This window comes from Parasteatoda tepidariorum, chromosome 8 (genome assembly GCF_043381705.1).
Source record: "Parasteatoda tepidariorum isolate YZ-2023 chromosome 8, CAS_Ptep_4.0, whole genome shotgun sequence".
Taxonomy (NCBI): domain Eukaryota; kingdom Metazoa; phylum Arthropoda; class Arachnida; order Araneae; family Theridiidae; genus Parasteatoda; species Parasteatoda tepidariorum.
Window position 1 is genome coordinate 4,689,224 of NC_092211.1, and position 17,544 is coordinate 4,706,767.

General features: G+C 30.8%; 1 protein-coding gene across 4 annotated transcripts in view; it reads left to right on the forward strand.

The window, feature by feature from the left end:
- Positions 1 to 17,544, forward strand: part of LOC107451257 (chaperonin-containing T-complex member BBS12) — a 66,333-nt gene that overhangs the window by 41,132 nt on the left and 7,657 nt on the right. For 2 of the 4 annotated variants that reach the window (XM_043050724.2, XM_043050725.2), the window contains exons 10-11: positions 4,446 to 4,629; positions 12,627 to 13,435. In XM_043050724.2, the coding sequence (XP_042906658.1) occupies positions 4,446 to 4,629; positions 12,627 to 12,871 (429 nt within the window). In that variant the 3' untranslated portion in view covers positions 12,872 to 13,435. Of the gene's footprint in view, positions 1 to 4,445; positions 4,630 to 8,118; positions 8,156 to 12,626; positions 13,436 to 17,544 lie in introns of those variants that run through there. The other 2 variants (XM_043050726.2, XR_011637580.1) reach the window with 2 other exon arrangements.

Below are 17,544 nucleotides of genomic sequence, written 5' to 3' on the forward strand. Positions count from 1 at the left end.
AACTTTTGATCTAATGATTGGATCTTATAAGTTCTAGGATTAAATCTTAATGGTTTCTAGGGACAATATTTTAAGTTAAGAAATCAAACAAAAATGTACTTTCTCTGAATAAACATACCTTTTTATCAGCGGATTCAGATTTCCAGCCCTCGCAATATAAAGGATAGCTGCAATATGAGAAACATGCCGAATTTGAAAAATACGACTTTTTTTAAAACTCAATTTCTCAAATACTCTTCGACTGTCTTCGCAGACATTTTGTATTTTGAATTGTAAAATTAGATTTTTTAAAATAATGTCAAAGAATAACTATAAAAAACCAAACCTTAAATATGAAAATTTAAACCTTACAGTTCAAATTTTTTTTCTCTTATTAAACAGCAATTCTCGAGGCAGAGCAAAATATGCAAAAAAATATTATTAACATTAAGGGGTCAAAACTTTGGAGCGCTCTCCTGACCTTATTAAGTAGCTCTGTTAATTTTTTATTCGCATCAAAATAATTTCCCAGCTTCAAAATTTTCGGGATACTATTTTTATTTTCCAGGGTTTATGGGTCCCGAGAAATCAGTACGAACAATACCGATTGCTATTAGATTATCAGATACAAAGTCACAAAAAAATGGGTCCTATTAAGCCAGAATTCTAGTGGTGAAGAAAGTATATGTATTTAAGATTTCTACATAAAATATTTTGTTATCCAGTACTGATTCCAAATGTTCTTGATTGAATACAAAGTGAATAAAAGTTATCTCATGTGTAATAAGAAGCCAAGTTATGTTACATGTAATGTTCATTGTTTTTCTGAAACTGTTAAATATGTTACTTTGTTATTGTTCACAATCAACTAGGATAGGATTACCAGAACGCAATGAAAACCTTGAAACATGAAAGTTTAGATAAAGAACTGCCCAGTGTACCATGAAAATTTATGTTTATTCTCTTCAAGTGAACTGACTTTACATAGTAAGGCCGCCAATCTTGTGAACACATAAATATTTATTCTTAATAAATCATTTTGACAAAACCTCTTTTGCTTTTCAATAATATTCATTTTTCATTACCTGTGCCTCTTTCTTCAAAGCATAATCAGTGTTGCCACTCCACAGGGAAAACCTGGGAAATGCAGAGAATTTAGTTTCTTTATTTTGTCTTTTTAAAAAGGTGACTACTCAATGCCTAATCTGTGGGATATTTAAGGATGATATTCCAACTATACTAAACTATTTCATTTACTAAAGCATTATTTAAGTATGTTCAGCTGTTCCTTTTTTCTCTGAGTTTATCGAGCAATTAAAACTAGCATAGTTAGCCTTGTACAGCTCACACAAGAGTGCAGTAATTGTGTTTCCTCAAAATATATTGTGTATAATACATGGTGCGTAGCGTTTTTAAAAAGTGCTTAGAGGTGCTTATTTTCGATTTTCGTTTTTTACAAGTTCTTAAAGGCGCTCTTATCATTGGGTGTTTTAAAAAAATTGCTTAATTTTCCCCTTTCGAAAGTGAGATTTTTTTCTTCATCATGACCCACATATTATGAGCTGGGTTCAGTGAGATTATTGCATTCTCATGTTCAACTCTGCTGCATTTTGCAAGATATTCTCAGTTTCTGGCTTCATTTTCCACCTTCTGAAATCGAACCGAAAAATCTCTGGATCATTTTATAATGACTAATATAATCAAGAAATGAGTTCTTTATCATTTTATCTGCATGCATAATGTTAATTTCTAGCTTATTTTTTTACATAAGACAGCATTCGAAATCATTGCTGGTCCACTGTAAAAAGCATGAAATAATATTCAATGCTTTGATGGGACCATATCGGCCTTCAATCAACCTTATCAGTAATAATATGCTGTACTTTTTGTTTCATTTTGGGTTTAAGAGATGTACAAATATACTTAACGCTAAATTACTAGTGGACCACTCGTATTGTTTATGGACCAGTACAACGTAACACTTCTGGTCAGTAACTTTTTTAAATATATAATTTTGAATGCTGTACTTAGTGTTTTTATTCAAATGTTAAATCAATTAGTTAAAAATAATTAAGTTTTATTAAAAAAATTAATTAAATGTGATCATGAAGCATGGAAGTGATTTTAATTCAAGTGATTTATTTCTAAGACTGATTAATCATGGTGCGTAGCGTTTTTAAAAAGTGTTTAAAGGTGCTTATTTTTTATTTTCATATTATAAAAGCCCTTAAAGGTGCTTTTTTTAATGGGTGTTTTTAAAAAGTGCTTCATTTTCCCTTTTCGAAAATGAGATTTCATTTCTTTACTATGTATATTTTCGCCACGTAGTGTGCAAAAGCATGCTTTTCATATTGTTCTATTCAACGTTATTCACAATTCATTCAGCCTTATTGTATTTCAGCATGCCGTCGCTCCATAGCATATAAAAACGCCAATCATTTTACGTGTTTGATTAAGCACTTGCGAGTCCGTATGTGCACATACTGAGCTGGGTTCGATGAGATTCTTACACTGTCATGTGCAACTCTGCTGCATTTTGCAAGATATTCTCAATTTCAGACTTCATTTCCCACCCTCTGATATCAAACTGAAAAATCTCGCGATCATTTTATGGCGGCTATAATATAATCAAAGAAGGAGTTCTTTGTCAGAAACTAGTTATTTTATTATGAGCATGTAAAGTCTTTGAAAATTATTTTGCATTTTGTTAATGTATATAGTGCTTAAAAATATTTTTTGTTGAAAGATTTGGCTATGCACCCTGATAAAAAAAAGATGGTCGAAATTCCCCCTCCACTCACACTCCAGTAGAGGTTTTTCTTTCTCTGCTTTATCAGGTCCGAGAAGAAAAAAAATTCATGACCTTTTTTTTTATGGCATTTTGCTTTAAAAAATTCTTTTTAGCTATTTTATAATTTGTGTAAAAATATAAAGTAAAAAACACAGACAGACCCCTGATAATGTTAATACATTTCAAAGAAACAGTGGTATTTTCCGTCTGACTTCTTCTCAATGGAAGTATTCACATTGTTTTTAAAAGAAATTTTCTTACTAATGATCACTTCATTCAGTGCTAATCTGTGTTTTCCCTGTACACACAATATAGTACGAATAAACACAACAATCACTGTTCTATTGTGTGAGCTATATATTGAGCTAACTATATTTATTAGTTTTAATTGCTGGGAAAAAAAGAAACTGCTTAACCCCTGTGGCAGAAATTTTTCTTGCATTTTCTGCCACAAACTTCCTTAGCGGTAATATTTTTCTTTAAATTATAACAATTACTCATTTAAATTAACAGAAACGTTATGTTAACAAAAGAAAGTATAGAATAAAAATGTATAAAAAAAATTTAGTATAAAAGTAATATTTTCTAATTATTCTATTCTAATTATTTTAATATATTCTAATATTATAGGCCATATTTTCTCAATACGTGGGAGGAAAAACGCACTCATTATTTCCTTTTTTGAATTTTGTAAATCATAACACAATTTAAAACTCTCAAATAAATGAAACGATAATAAATTAAAATTCTTAGATAAATTAAAAATCTTGCAATCCATACAATAATTCCCAAAATNTTTATAATTCTAATATTATAGGCCATATTTTCTCAATACGTGAGAGGAAAAACGCACTCATTATTTCCTTTTTTGAATTTTGTAAATCATAACACAATTTAAAACTCTCAAATAAATGAAAGGATAATAAATTAAAATTCGTAGATAAATTAAAAATCTTGCAATCCATACAATGATTCCCAAAATAAAGAGTTCTAAAGATTGTCAAATAAATGTATGTAAAATAGGTTGTTCTTTAAAGAAAGAAAAAACATCATTTCTGGAGCAAAGTTTCTTTTAAACTTTTGATTTCTCAATTTTTATTTTGTATTATTAATTTGAAATTCTAGCTAAAGCCCTTATTACCGATTTTTTATAAAATCTCAAATGAGAATAGAAAAAATCATTGTTATTTCTTTCCTCTCTGATGAGCAAGAAAGACATCTTTGAAGGAAAAAAAACTCTGCAGGAAAAAAAACATTTTTTGTAAACTTATGGAGAAAGGAAAACCACTTTTCCCTTCTCAAATGAAAAATCTTTTTGCAAAAACTCTGTAACGTTCTGCGACAATGTCACCATAATTCTGCCATGGGGAGCTTAACTTACTTAAAACAAATAATGCTATAGTAAATAACATAGTTTGGTATAGCTGAAATATTATCCTTTAATATCCCGAAGATTACGCTTTGAGTGGTCACTCTATTTTAAAAGAATTCAAAGTTCTCTTTATTAAGTGAATTTTAAATTCTCTGTATTTTCCAGCTTTTCCCTGTGGAATGGTAACCCTGTTATTGAAATGATTCAGGTTGGAACATTATAATGGGCATTGAATAGAAATTGGGGCTTGTATTAAAGATCTTTTTTAATGAGTTTTTACATGTCAACATCTTGTGTTTATAGGTCAAACTTTACACAGTTGTTCTTTGCCACCCTAATCTCTCCTACTTAAGGTGCCTGGAACATCAATTTATGCATTTAGTGTCGAGGCTGAGCCTGGTCGTCAAGTCGAACAAGCTACTTCCAGGCTCTGGAAAAACAGAGGAGTGGTGTTGCAATTTGGTGAGGAGATTTTCTGTAGGAAATGGTGAGAGTTTTTCTTTTTTTTTTTCTACCGTAAAACGCTTACCTGATCATCCCGAGTTAACTCGGGTATGTGTATATTGCAAATATTTATTATCCCCAGAAAACTCGGGCGTAGCAGAATGTGTCAGTTTGTTTTGTTTTATCACGTATTTACTCTGCTGTGTTTGCAAATTTGCCAAATTTTGTTTGGGAGTTTTGCTGTTAGATTGTGGGAATTTACACTTTGTGCGATTGCCGATACAATGATTACTGAATTTACATAGAAAAAAAAAAAAGAATAAACAAAAAGGGCGTATCACTTCACTGATATTTGAAAAGTATCACTATGTGTTGTTTCTTCTTTTAAGAACTATCGTACAAAGACTAATATTTAGCTTTTTTAATTTGCCCGAGATAACTCTGGATAGTAAACTGATGATAAATTAAATGTTTTTTACACTTATAAAAAATATAAAATTTCAACTTAGAACTTGTGTATTATGTTTTGTTTTAGTTCCTTGTATTTATTAATGACATAAAAAAATATGTTAATTTTTTTTTCTCCAAAAAAATTGGTAAAGGAAGTTGTTTTGTTTGTTCTAAGGCAGTTTCAAATGTGTCTTTCAGTTAATAAGTCACTTAACACAGTTGCTAGATGAACCCTGAGTATTTTTTGTTATGAGAATTACATAGTATCCCTTGAATCATGACTTAGCTACAAACTGAATAATTCTCTTTGAGTCATGTAAATTATTAATTTATTTGAAGAAAAATATATACTTCTGCCTATACATAACTACATCAAATTTTTTGATAATCTTTTCCATAAAACTTCTGACTACCACATATTATTACTTAAATATATACCCTTTCAGAAACAAAACACTACTTTATAAAATTTTCTAATTTTAACGTATATGTTTGAAAAGACATTTGTGAGTTTAAAAATAATAATGATTATCCCAGTTAAGTTTATAACAGGAAAACACTATTGATTTTATTATTTTCTGATTTAAGTTTAGTTCATTTTTTTTTCTTTGAAAATAAATGCTGTTAAAGATTTCCTTTTAAACTATAAGATTTCCTCTAATCAGCTTCAATAATTTTTAATACCAAATAAAATCAATGAAAATACAAAACAAAATCCTTTTTACAACAAATAATGAATATATATTAGGAAATATTCGGTCACTAATCGACCCTTTTGTCGAATATTTTTATGGAAAAATATTTTTCTTTTTTTAAGGAAAATTTGAATAGATTAAATAATCATTTTAAAAGATTCAATAGAGAATCATTTAAAACTGTATTTTTTACAGCACATTATTAGAAATAGTTTTTACACATATTCACGGTGCGTAGTGTTTTTAAAAAATGTTTAAAGGTGCTTATTTTCGATTTTCTTTTTTCTTAAAGCCCTTAAATGTGCTTTTTTTATCGAGTGTTTTTAAAAAGTGCTTAATTTTCCCTTTTTGAAAATTAGATTTTTTTCTTTACCATGTCGATTTTCGCCACATATTTTTCACATTGTTCTATTCAACGTTTCCCAATTCATTCAACCACTATCTATTTTGGTGTACCGTTGGTCCATAGCGCATGAAAGTGTCAATCATTTTACGTGTTTGATGAAATTCTTGCTAGTCAGCGTGTGCGTCTACTTAGCTGGGTTCGGTGAGATTATTGCCTTCTCATGTACAACTCTGCTGCATTTTGCAAGAGATTCCAGGCTTCATTTTCCATCCTCTGATAACGAACCGAAAAATCTCTCCATCAATTTATGGTGGCTAATATAATCAAGAATAGTGTTCTTTGTCAGAAACTATTTATTTTATTATGATCATGAAAATTATTTTGTATTTTGTTAATGTATATAGTGCTTAAAAGTGTATTTTTAGTGCGTAAAAAGTACTTAAAAGGTGCTTGTTGAGAGATTTGGCTACACATCCTGATATTTGTTAAGTTTTAAAACCTTCTAATGTTTTGAGAGACATATGGAAAAGCGAAACTTGAAAAAACTGGAACTAGATTACTTTAAACTGAACCATAAGTTATGTACATATGATTTTTTTAAAAATTATATTCTTGTAATTTTTACACTTTTTTCTTCTTCAAGAATTCACAATTTTAGTTTGTTTCATTTTCTCTGTTTATAGCGCAGCATTAAAACAGAGCGTTTCTAATTCTTTTCTTGTTTATTGTCACTTTTTCCTGTACGGTAAGAAAAAAATTACCGGTAGCCTAGAAGAGTGATTTTAAACGTTAAAGTAACATTTCAGAAGTGGGAACAATTTTTTATTTCTGTTTCTCTTTTGCTCTTTTTTATTTTTATTAACTTTTCTTTTTATCGGCATTTTTATTATGACACAGTATTTTTTAAAGAGCGTTTCTAATGGGCGAAGGTTCCATACGCATTGGGGAAATCGCAAATTCTCAGGGAAAGCGAGATTCGGAAAAAAGTCAGGGAAAAACTTAATTTTACACCGAAACCAGGATTCGTCAGGGAATTTGATACTCTATTAAATTGCAAGATTTGACTTTTCTTTGGCTTTACTTCAATAAAAAAAATTTTAATTTCAATTCTATTTTTTTTTTTAAATTTGTGTTTTACGATTGTATTTAATATATTTTCTATCTATTTATCCATCTTTTTATTATTCTTTTTTTTTAAACTTTCCTCTTGTGATTTAAATATGATTCAGTTATTTTTATATATTTATTAATTATTTATATATTTATAAATTATTTTTTTTAGGTTGACTTAGTTGTTGAAAAATTCTTTTATTTTATTAAGTTCTACCTTTATTTTTTATTACCTTTTAGCTTTGTTTCATATTTTGGGATAATTTCTTTATTTCTGCTTATCTGTTGATAAAAAGCATTATTTTTTAGTTATTTATTCTATTTTATTTAATTTGATACATATAGATAAATTGAATTAATTATGGATTGCTATTAATCATCATCAGCACTGGCACGATAGCCCTTTGTGAGCCTGAACCTTCCTCGGAAGCTTTTCCCGTTCTGCCCTTCTCCTAGCAATTGATTTCCAGCTCTTTACATTTAGGATGGCAAAATCCTCATCCACACAGTCTTTCCATCTCTTTTTAGGCCTTCCTCTTGGCCTTTTATTGGAGGGAGTTGCATTAAAGACTATTAATGTTGTTCGTTCTGGGCTCATTCTCACTACATGCCCGGCCCATCTCATTCTACTTAGTTTTATAGATTTAATGATATCATCCCCAGTAAAGATTTTATATATTTCAAAATTATATATTTTTCTACAGTTGTTGTTATCGAGGATAGCACCAAATATGGTTCGTAGGAACATTCTTTCGAAGGTTGCTAATAACTTTTCTTCCCTTTTTGTTAAAGTCCATGTGTCTGAAGCATAAGTCAAAACTGACTTGATTAATACCTTATAAAGTAAAATCTTCGTCTTTCATTTTTTAAGTGAGATTTCAATAATGATCTTGAACCATAGAAACAGCGATTATTCTTTTTCTGATTTCAGGATTAATGTCATTTTGATAGTTTATTTCTGATCCTAGGTAAGTAAAATTTTTTACAGATTCAAATTTAAAAGAATCTATTTCAAACAATTTAGGGATGGTTTCCATTGTACCACAATACATATATTTTGTTTTCTCCACANATATGATTCAGTTATTTTTATATATTTATTAATTATTTATATATTTATAAATTATTTTTTTTAGGTTGACTTAGTTGTTGAAAAATTCTTTTATTTTATTAAGTTCTACCTTTATTTTTTATTACCTTTTAGCTTTGTTTCATATTTTGGGATAATTTCTTTATTTCTGCTTATCTGTTGATAAAAAGCATTATTTTTTAGTTATTTATTCTATTTTATTTAATTTGATACATATAGATAAATTGAATTAATTATGGATTGCTATTAATCATCATCAGCACTGGCACGATAGCCCTTTGTGAGCCTGAACCTTCCTCGGAAGCTTTTCCCGTTCTGCCCTTCTCCTAGCAATTGATTTCCAGCTCTTTACATTTAGGATGGCAAAATCCTCATCCACACAGTCTTTCCATCTCTTTTTAGGCCTTCCTCTTGGCCTTTTATTGGAGGGAGTTGCATTAAAGACTATTAATGCTGTTCGTTCTGGGCTCATTCTCACTACATGCCCGGCCCATCTCATTCTACTTAGTTTTATAGATTTAATGATATCATCCCCAGTAAAGATCTTATATATTTCAAAATTATATATTTTTCTACAGTTGTTGTTATTGAGGATAGCACCAAATATGGTTCGTAGGAACATTCTTTCAAAAGTTGCTAATAACTTTTCTTCCCTTTTTGTTAAAGTCCACGTGTCTGCAGCATAAGTCAAAACTGACTTGATTAATACCTTATAAAGTAAAATCTTCGTCTTTCATTTTTTAAGTGAGATTTAAGTGATGATCTTGAACCATAGAAGCAGCGATTGGCTATGATTATTCTTTTCTGATTTCAGGATTAATGTCATTTTGATAGTTTATTTGTGATCCTAGGTAAGTAAAATTTTTTACAGATTCAAATTTAAAAGAATCTATTTCAAACAATTTAGAGATGGTTTCCATTGTACCACAATACATATATTTTGTTTCCTCCACATCTCTTAAGTTCATGATTCTAGCAGATTTTTCCAGTGCCAAAAAATTTTCACTCAGTGCAGTCGTAGATCTTGCGATGATGTCTACATCATCGGCGTAAGCCAAAATCTGCACTGATTTATTAAATATAGTATTTATGCCAACATCTCTAATAACTTTTTCTAAGGCTATGTTAAACGGATGACATGCTAATGCATCTCCCTGTCTAACTCCATTATAAATTTAAAAAGAGATAGATAGTTCCCCCTGAATTCGTACCGTTGAAATGGTTTCAGTGAGTGTGAGCATTACACAAGTCTGATTAATTTTGATGGAATATTAAAATCAGATAGGGTCTTAAATAGCTCAGTCCTATTAATACTGTCATATGCCGCCTTAAAATTCACAAATAAATGATGGGTCTCTATTCCAAATTCTCCAAAGTTTGTTACAGGGTGAAGATTTGGTCAACTGTGGACCTTCCTTTGCGGAAGCCACACTGATAATCACCAATGACGCTGTCTACAATGGAAGACAGACGTTCAAATAGGATATTTGAGAACACCTTATAAGCAACGCATAACAGACTTATTCCTCTATAATTGTGACAGTCCAATACATCCCCTTTTTTATGTATTGGACATAGAATACTCAACTTCCATTCAATAGGCAATATCTCTCTCTCCCAACAATCAATAGGCAATATCTCTCTGATCTATCTAGAATAATTTTCCAGATGTTGTTTACAATAGCGTTCCCACAATATTTTAAAATTTCAGCTGGGATATCATCTAGTCCTGCCGCTTTATTACATTTCAACTTGTTGATAGCGTGTTGTACTTCTTCCAGGGTTGAAGTGTCAGCCAGTGTATCATTAATATTGTTGACTGTCATAAAATTTAATTCACTTGACTCATTGGAGTTAAGTAAATGGTCAAAGTGTTCAACCCATCTGTCCATAATTTTATTTCTCTCATTAACAATAGTTCCATTTTCATCTTTACAAAGAGAGATCCTAGGTTTAAAGTCTCTTCTTCCCTCATTGATGGCCCGATAGAAAGCTCTGCTTTCATGGTTGGTCCTGAGAGATTTGACTTCTCTGAATTGGTTCTCCCTGTAAGCTTTCTTTTCCTCTCTACGTGCACTCCTGCATTCATCAATTGATCCTCTAGTAAATTTTCTGTTAATCATATTTTTATAGGCTTTATTTTTTCTTTCACTGACCATTCTTTACTCTTCATCAAACCAGTCAGTTCTTATTGATCTTTTTTTCCTGCCCAGCAGCTCATGCGCTGTTGAAAGTATATTATCTTTTACTAGTTGCCATTCCCTATTTAATTCATCACAATCCTCTTTCGCATTAAGCTCAGTTTAGTTGGAAATTCCTAGCAAACCTTGTTCAACTTTTCACAATAGAATTGACCCTTCTTTCCTTCCTCACCATTGGGATCCTTTCCCTGAGCTTACAAATCACTAAATAGTGATCAGAATCTAGGTTTGCTCCTCTGTGAGTTTTTACATCTAGAAGATTTGTACGAGCTAATTAGTATATGATCATCCATAAGGGGATCTCCAAGTTGCGTTAGGAATATTCTTATGTTGAAAAAAAGTGCTTCCATTATCATATCATGAGAGGCAGCGAAACTAATAAGCCTGACATTTGAGACATCGTGTAAACTATAGTTTCCCAAAGCTGGTCTAAATTCTTCCTCATGACCAACTTTAGGGTTGAAATCACCCATGATGATCTTCACATCATGTCTGGGGCCCCAGAGGTGATCATCATAAAAATTATCTTTCTCCTTCTTCAGTCGGTGCATATACATTAATGATGGAATAGTTGGCAAAATTTCTTTTTAAGCGCAATAGACAGAGTCTAGGAGAGATAGCTTGGAAATCAATAATCAAATAACTGAGTTTTTTATTTAAGATGAAGCCAGTTCCATATAAATGTTTTGTTTTATGACAACTGTAAAAAAGCGTGTCTCTTCTCTTTTCCAAGACTCCACTACCAGTCCAGCGCATTTCTTGTATAGCCAACAAGTCCAATCTATATGAGTCGATTTGCTCGATTAGCAGTTGCAGATTTTTACTCTGATAGAGAGTGCGTATATTTTAGTATCCAAATCTCAGTTCCTTTGATCGTTTCCTGATCAAATTCCGTGAAGGCAGTCCGGCATTTACTTCTTTGGATTTCGAAACAGGCTGGTTTTTACAGGGTGGGGTTGTTAGCCCCATGCCCGACCCCCAACCTGGAGGACCAGTCCCCTGATATAATGATGACGGGCAGGGTACCCCTCTATACCCTCGAGCATTGGGTGCCTGTTTTAGTCGCCTTTTACGACACACGTAGGCTACGTTGGGACAATAGTTTCGCCGGTCACCACACGGGGCATTGCTATTAATAGTTTGTTTTTATATGTTATGCAGTCAAACCCCACTATAGTGAACACGGAATGTTTGCTCCCGAGCCTTGCTACCCACGTATACTGTTATTTTTTGTAGATATAGTGAACCCCAAAAAAAATGAGGAAGTTGGATATTATAATTTTTTTTTCTGTCTTCGACTAATTTATTTTCTTCATTTCTAATACATGTTCGTAATAATTTTGAAACTTATATTTCGAAACAAATACATATACCGATTTTTTAAACCATCTATAGCATGGAATGTAACAATAAGCATTTTTCTTGTTTACTTAGTTATTGAATAGCATTATTGAATTCGTTCAGCATTCAAAAAAGCCGCAATGTTCAGTATCTGGACAAATGCTTAAAGTCACTCAATCTTATTAGTACTTATCTTTTTCATAATTAATTTTTCTATTCATGCTAATTTATTGAGTTTTAATTGTTTATCGCATTTTCATTTTTAAAAATGTTCTTATGTTGATTAAATGTATTTTGCCATTTAAGATTACATTTTTGTAAGTGATATAAATGTGTAACTTACGTTCAAAATACTTTTGGCTATTAATAAATCATAATTAGATATTTTTTGCATGGATTTATCTTTTGATAAATGAATTTTATAATTGTAGACTAAACATTTTCTGGTAGCTCAAAGTTTTTGAGATACACAAAAGGTAAAATTAACATTAAAAGTCAAAAATATTCAACTTCAATCTCTCTCCTGACTATGCATATTTTTTCCAAATTGTCAGAATCATAGTTATATTTATTCTGAAACAGTACGTTTTTGTGCCTATTTCAAAACTTAAAATATAGTCTACACAAGTTAGATAACATACATATTTTAGGTTAGGCCCTCAAATTGAGCCTTTGTAGATAAAAATCTGATCATTAGTGTTAAAATTCATTTGAGGTGTTTAGTTTTTTACAATTGTATTTAATAGTTTTGCAGTCATACAGTCTGCACCTAAAACAATAATTATAACCTCTGTTTTACTCTTTCAGGCATAAATGCAAAGATTGGAATGGCTATTGCCAATGGTTTCATCAGATATTATGACTTCGTGTATAGAAAGCTAGAATTGAAGGATGACTTCACAGGCGGAGCTTATGATGACGTGGTATCAAAAGTTGAAGCTTGGAAGTCAGCATTATGCATTGTTATTATGGAATTACAATGTGATACTATACTTATAAATGATCCTGATAACATGACATCAGGAAGTTCCAGACTAATTGGTTATTTGTAAATATCACATTGAATATAATATTTTTTCTTGTGATTTGGACTGCTGGCAACACTATCAGATATTATGACTTTGTGTACAAAAAGCTAGAATTGAAGGATGACTTCACAAACGGAGCTTATGATGACATGGTATCGAAAGTTGAAGCTTGGAAGTCAGCATTATTATTATGTAATTGCAATGTGATACTATACTTATATATGATCCATATAATATTGGCTCTTTTGGATATTTTTTATGTGTTGAAATGTATTTTATAACCTTAATATCGTAGCTGAACTTATCGTTAAATCTAATGGAAGGTGAGCTAGCTGTTGAGGGGTCGATATGCGGATTGTATTACGAATGATTACGAACAAACGATAACTATTTATTAACGAAATGATGATTGACGCCATTTGAAGACGTCCGACTATATCAGAACAAAAAAACAACTGGAGCTCTTCTTTTCGCCAAATTAGAAGATAAACGAAGTCAAAGCCGAGAGAGGCGCCAAGACTAGCTTTGTGTTGGTTTAAGACCTAAATAAAAAATAATTACAGCTTACAATAAAAATAATTCGTCGAATCAGTGACTTCTAGCAAAAATTACTGATATCAATTGTTTGTGGTCCCCAAACTATTTTTTTTTTTTGACAATCACATAGTTTTGTTTTATATTTTGCTTCAATATATAGACACGTGAACTTAATCTTAGAAAAATAATCTTCAATCGTCTGCTTTCAAAATTTCATAGAATGTTTCTCTTGAATCATGCAATTCAATAGATTCTTTTTTTATAATTAAGACTACTACTCAGTAATTTTATTTCAAAATATTTTGTAAGGGGCACGAACAATTTGGTGGGCCTGAATTTGTCTTGATCCCTAGCGCCACCTACATGCTTAGTTTTACACAGTCAACCATCCTCGCTGTGACCATTACAAGTTATATACTGTAGAGCCCTGATTATCTGAGTTTCGGCTTTAACCGAGCTATCAAATATTTGAAGGATTTTTTTTTTGTCCTATTTTATTTGCGAATGCAATGGCCTATATTGGGCGTTGTTATTTGAGACGAATGACTGCTATACTTCATTTCACCTTAAGTTTTCACTACAGGGAAAAGTAGAAAATGTAATACTACGCCTTTGAAAAGTAGTTCTTCGCTATTTTGGAATTAATTACAGTGTAAATGTGCTTACAAATATAAATAAATGTTGCATAATAAGAAAAGTTTATCTTGAAACATCTATTAGAAGTTTTTCCTTTGCTTAAGTGCCCTATCTCTTATGCAGTTCTTATTTTGCTTTCTTTCACTAGCATCGCAACTATTAATTGTTCTTTTGTTTTGTTTTTCATTAGTTATTAAACGTTAATTTATTGTTTTATGCTAGTTATTTATCGTTGGCTTGTTTTTTTATAGTTATTAATTTTTTTTGCATTAATTGTTAATTTTTTGTTGTGATTCCTTGTTAGATTTTTTTTTTACTAATTACTAAATTTTAGCATATTTTTTGTTAGTTTATTTTTGTAGCTATTAATTTTATAGCTGGTTTTAATTGCTAGCTTGTATTATTTATCGATAGCCTTTTTTTCTTTTGTGAGTTTAGCTTATCTTTAACTTGCTTTCTTCTTTTAATTATTAATTTTAATAGGCATTCAATTCCCTACTTATTTTTCTCATTTTAACGTTTTAAGAATGTGAGAGACAGAACTATCACCGACAAAAATGTTTACGCCTTCAAAGCTGGGAAAAATTATAGAAAGTGGTGCTCGCAGAAACATTTTATATGTATATTCACAACTGAGAAAAGAAAATCCACATGAAAGTATCACTCAAATATGTCACAAAGTTGCTACACTTACTGGATGTTCAAAAAGAATCGTTTATAGTTTGAAAAATGAAAAAAAAACATCCAGCCCTTTAAGTACACCTGGGGGGGTGACATGGAGCTGTATGTAAACGCACAAGACTTGTAAAATACAAAGATTTTACATTGTGCAGCATTTCCAGAAAAATCCATGCTTTTTTTCGTAGAAATGAAGTACAGGTTTTGGATAAGGTTTTAAAAGAAATAAATAGTGACGCAAACATACTAGGTATTTGAAAAGAACATTGGCCGTTCAACTCTTATATTGGATTCTTAAATACTTCGGATTTTCTTTCCAGAAGAGAAAAAGACAATCTTCTCTTATAGAGAGGAATGATATAATTTTGTGTCAGAGAAATTATTTGCGTCATATTAATGAGTACAAAGAGAGGAATGTGCTAATTTATAGGGTGCCTAGCACCTGGAAAGTCATGAATTTCAGTATTGAACAAAATTTGTCATGATTTTAGCTTTTTTTTTTAAAAAAAATCATGAAAAGTCTTATATTTAGGTCTCCGAAAAATCTTATTTTTAAAATGGAATGTACCCCCTCCCCCCAATTTCATGGTGTTCTGAATTTGTAACAAAATCCCCACTCACAGTCATATTTGATTAAAATATAAAATGTTTTTATCCGACTCTTTAAAAATTATGGTATTCTTTCAAAAAATGAAAGAAAAAACATTTCTAGAGCGAATTATCTTTTAAACTTTTGTGATTTCAGAATTTTTGTTATTTTATCAATTTAAAATTTTAGTTGAAGCAGAAAATCAGGAGTATTTCTTTCCTTTCTGATGAACAACAAAAGTATCTTTAGAATGTCATTTTGCAGGAAAAAAAAGAAAAACAAATTATTTACTTTTGTATTTTTTTTCCAGCTGTTTTATTGCTTCAACTCTTTCTTTACTCTGTTTTTCTAAATTTAAAATCAATAAATATGAAGATGCAGAGTATAGCAGTTTTGGTTATACCTATCATTTCAATGAATGCTATTATAATGCTTTTTTAAATGTATTTTGTTTTTGTTGGAGAAAATAGAAACTTCGTTAAGTCATGAAAAATTCTTGGAATTAGTCATGAAAAGTCATGAATTTGTAAAATCTAAAATGTAGCAGATACCCTGAATTTATTACCTGGATGAAACGTGGGTTAATGAAGACCATTTCCCTAGTAAAACATGGCTAGATACAACAATTAAGACCAGCTTTGAAGCTTGGTCATCAAATTTGACTGTAGGTTTAGCTGATCACATTGGGAGCAAAGAATTTGTTCCAGGAGCCCGCAGATGCGTTTGTTGGGGAGTGGGGATTACCACGAAGATATGGACGGTAACCATTTTGAAAATTGGTTTAAAAAAGTGTTATTAAGACCAAAAAGTGTTATTGTTATGGATAATGCTACCTTTCAATTGGAAAGGTCAAAGAGGAGAAAATATCTTTCAGGCNTTTTGACGTAGGGGGTAAGGGTAGTTTTGTTCTGAGTTCAGGGTCAAGTTGAATTCACTCGGTGATGTGGGAAAGTACTGATTGTTTCGATTTACGCCCGTTTCTTTTTGTTTTGTTTTTAACGCTCAAACTGTTCATAAAAAGTTTTTGTTTTTCAATAATATCATTGATTCAATCTGAACTTTTTGAGTGCTTGAAAATTTTTGTAAAGTGCTTGAAAAGTTTTTAAAAAGTGCTTATTTTTGATTCAAAGATTTTGCTACGCACCCTGTTGAAGATATTGCCGAAAAATACGGGCATACAGTTTTAAGGCTCACTCCTTATCACTGTGAGCTTTGATATTATGGAGTCAGATAAAAGGAAATATGAAAATAAGACTTTCAAATTTAATGATGTTAAAACTCTTCTTATAGAAGCCATGATTAAAGTAACTACTCAAAATTGGGCAGAGGACGAAATGCGGCTAATAGATGAAAAACGAAAGATTTATAATTTTTTTGAACAGTGACTTGTTCAAGAAGACACAAGTGTTGAAGAAATGTAATAAATTGTTTTAAAAAATTCAGATTCTATGCAATATAAGCTTATTTTCAATAATTTTATGAAAAATAGATCTTAACTTTAAAAATTTTCTCCAATGAAAGTTCTCAAAATTCTTTGACAATATTTTTGTATTGATTATATTAAGGGTGCACAACCTTTTTGAGTGAAGGGCCACATGCACAGCAGATTGACTAATGAAGGGCCGCATGCCCAATTATTTCGACAGCTATTGTATGTAGTTCTAGGCACTAAATTCTTTCTGTCAGTTAACACGTTGAATGCCATGGGGGTCACCGGTGATCGGCACTAAGTTTGTTCGTAGCGCCACAGTGGTCACCGGAAACCGGCGTATTAGAATCACATAATTCGACTAAATTTTTTATTTTTTTATATTATTATCGTTGCTAAAATGGTTTGAAGAAATTAATGCAGTATAGAACACACAAAAATAATTTTATTTATATGCACAGAGATGCCAACTTCCTCCGGACAGCGAATAAATATTTTCAAGTTTATTAATTGTGATTCTTGGTTTAATAAATTCAATTTAGTAGATTTTTATCCACCACTATTTATAAACAATTCGCAGGCTTGTATAATTCACCATTTTTTTCAGATATGTCATGTTAAACCTTTTAAAAAAACTAGCAAAATCTGTCTAATATTTGCATATTTAGATTGTTTGTAGTTATTTACCATTTGGCCATATGGACAAGCCATGTAAAATTAGAGCGGCATTCAACGTGTCAACTTTGTAATTTGTTTGCATAAAATTAAATACTTTTAAATGTTTAAAATTAGAATCTGCGAAACTTAGTAAAAAAAAAAGAAAGAATC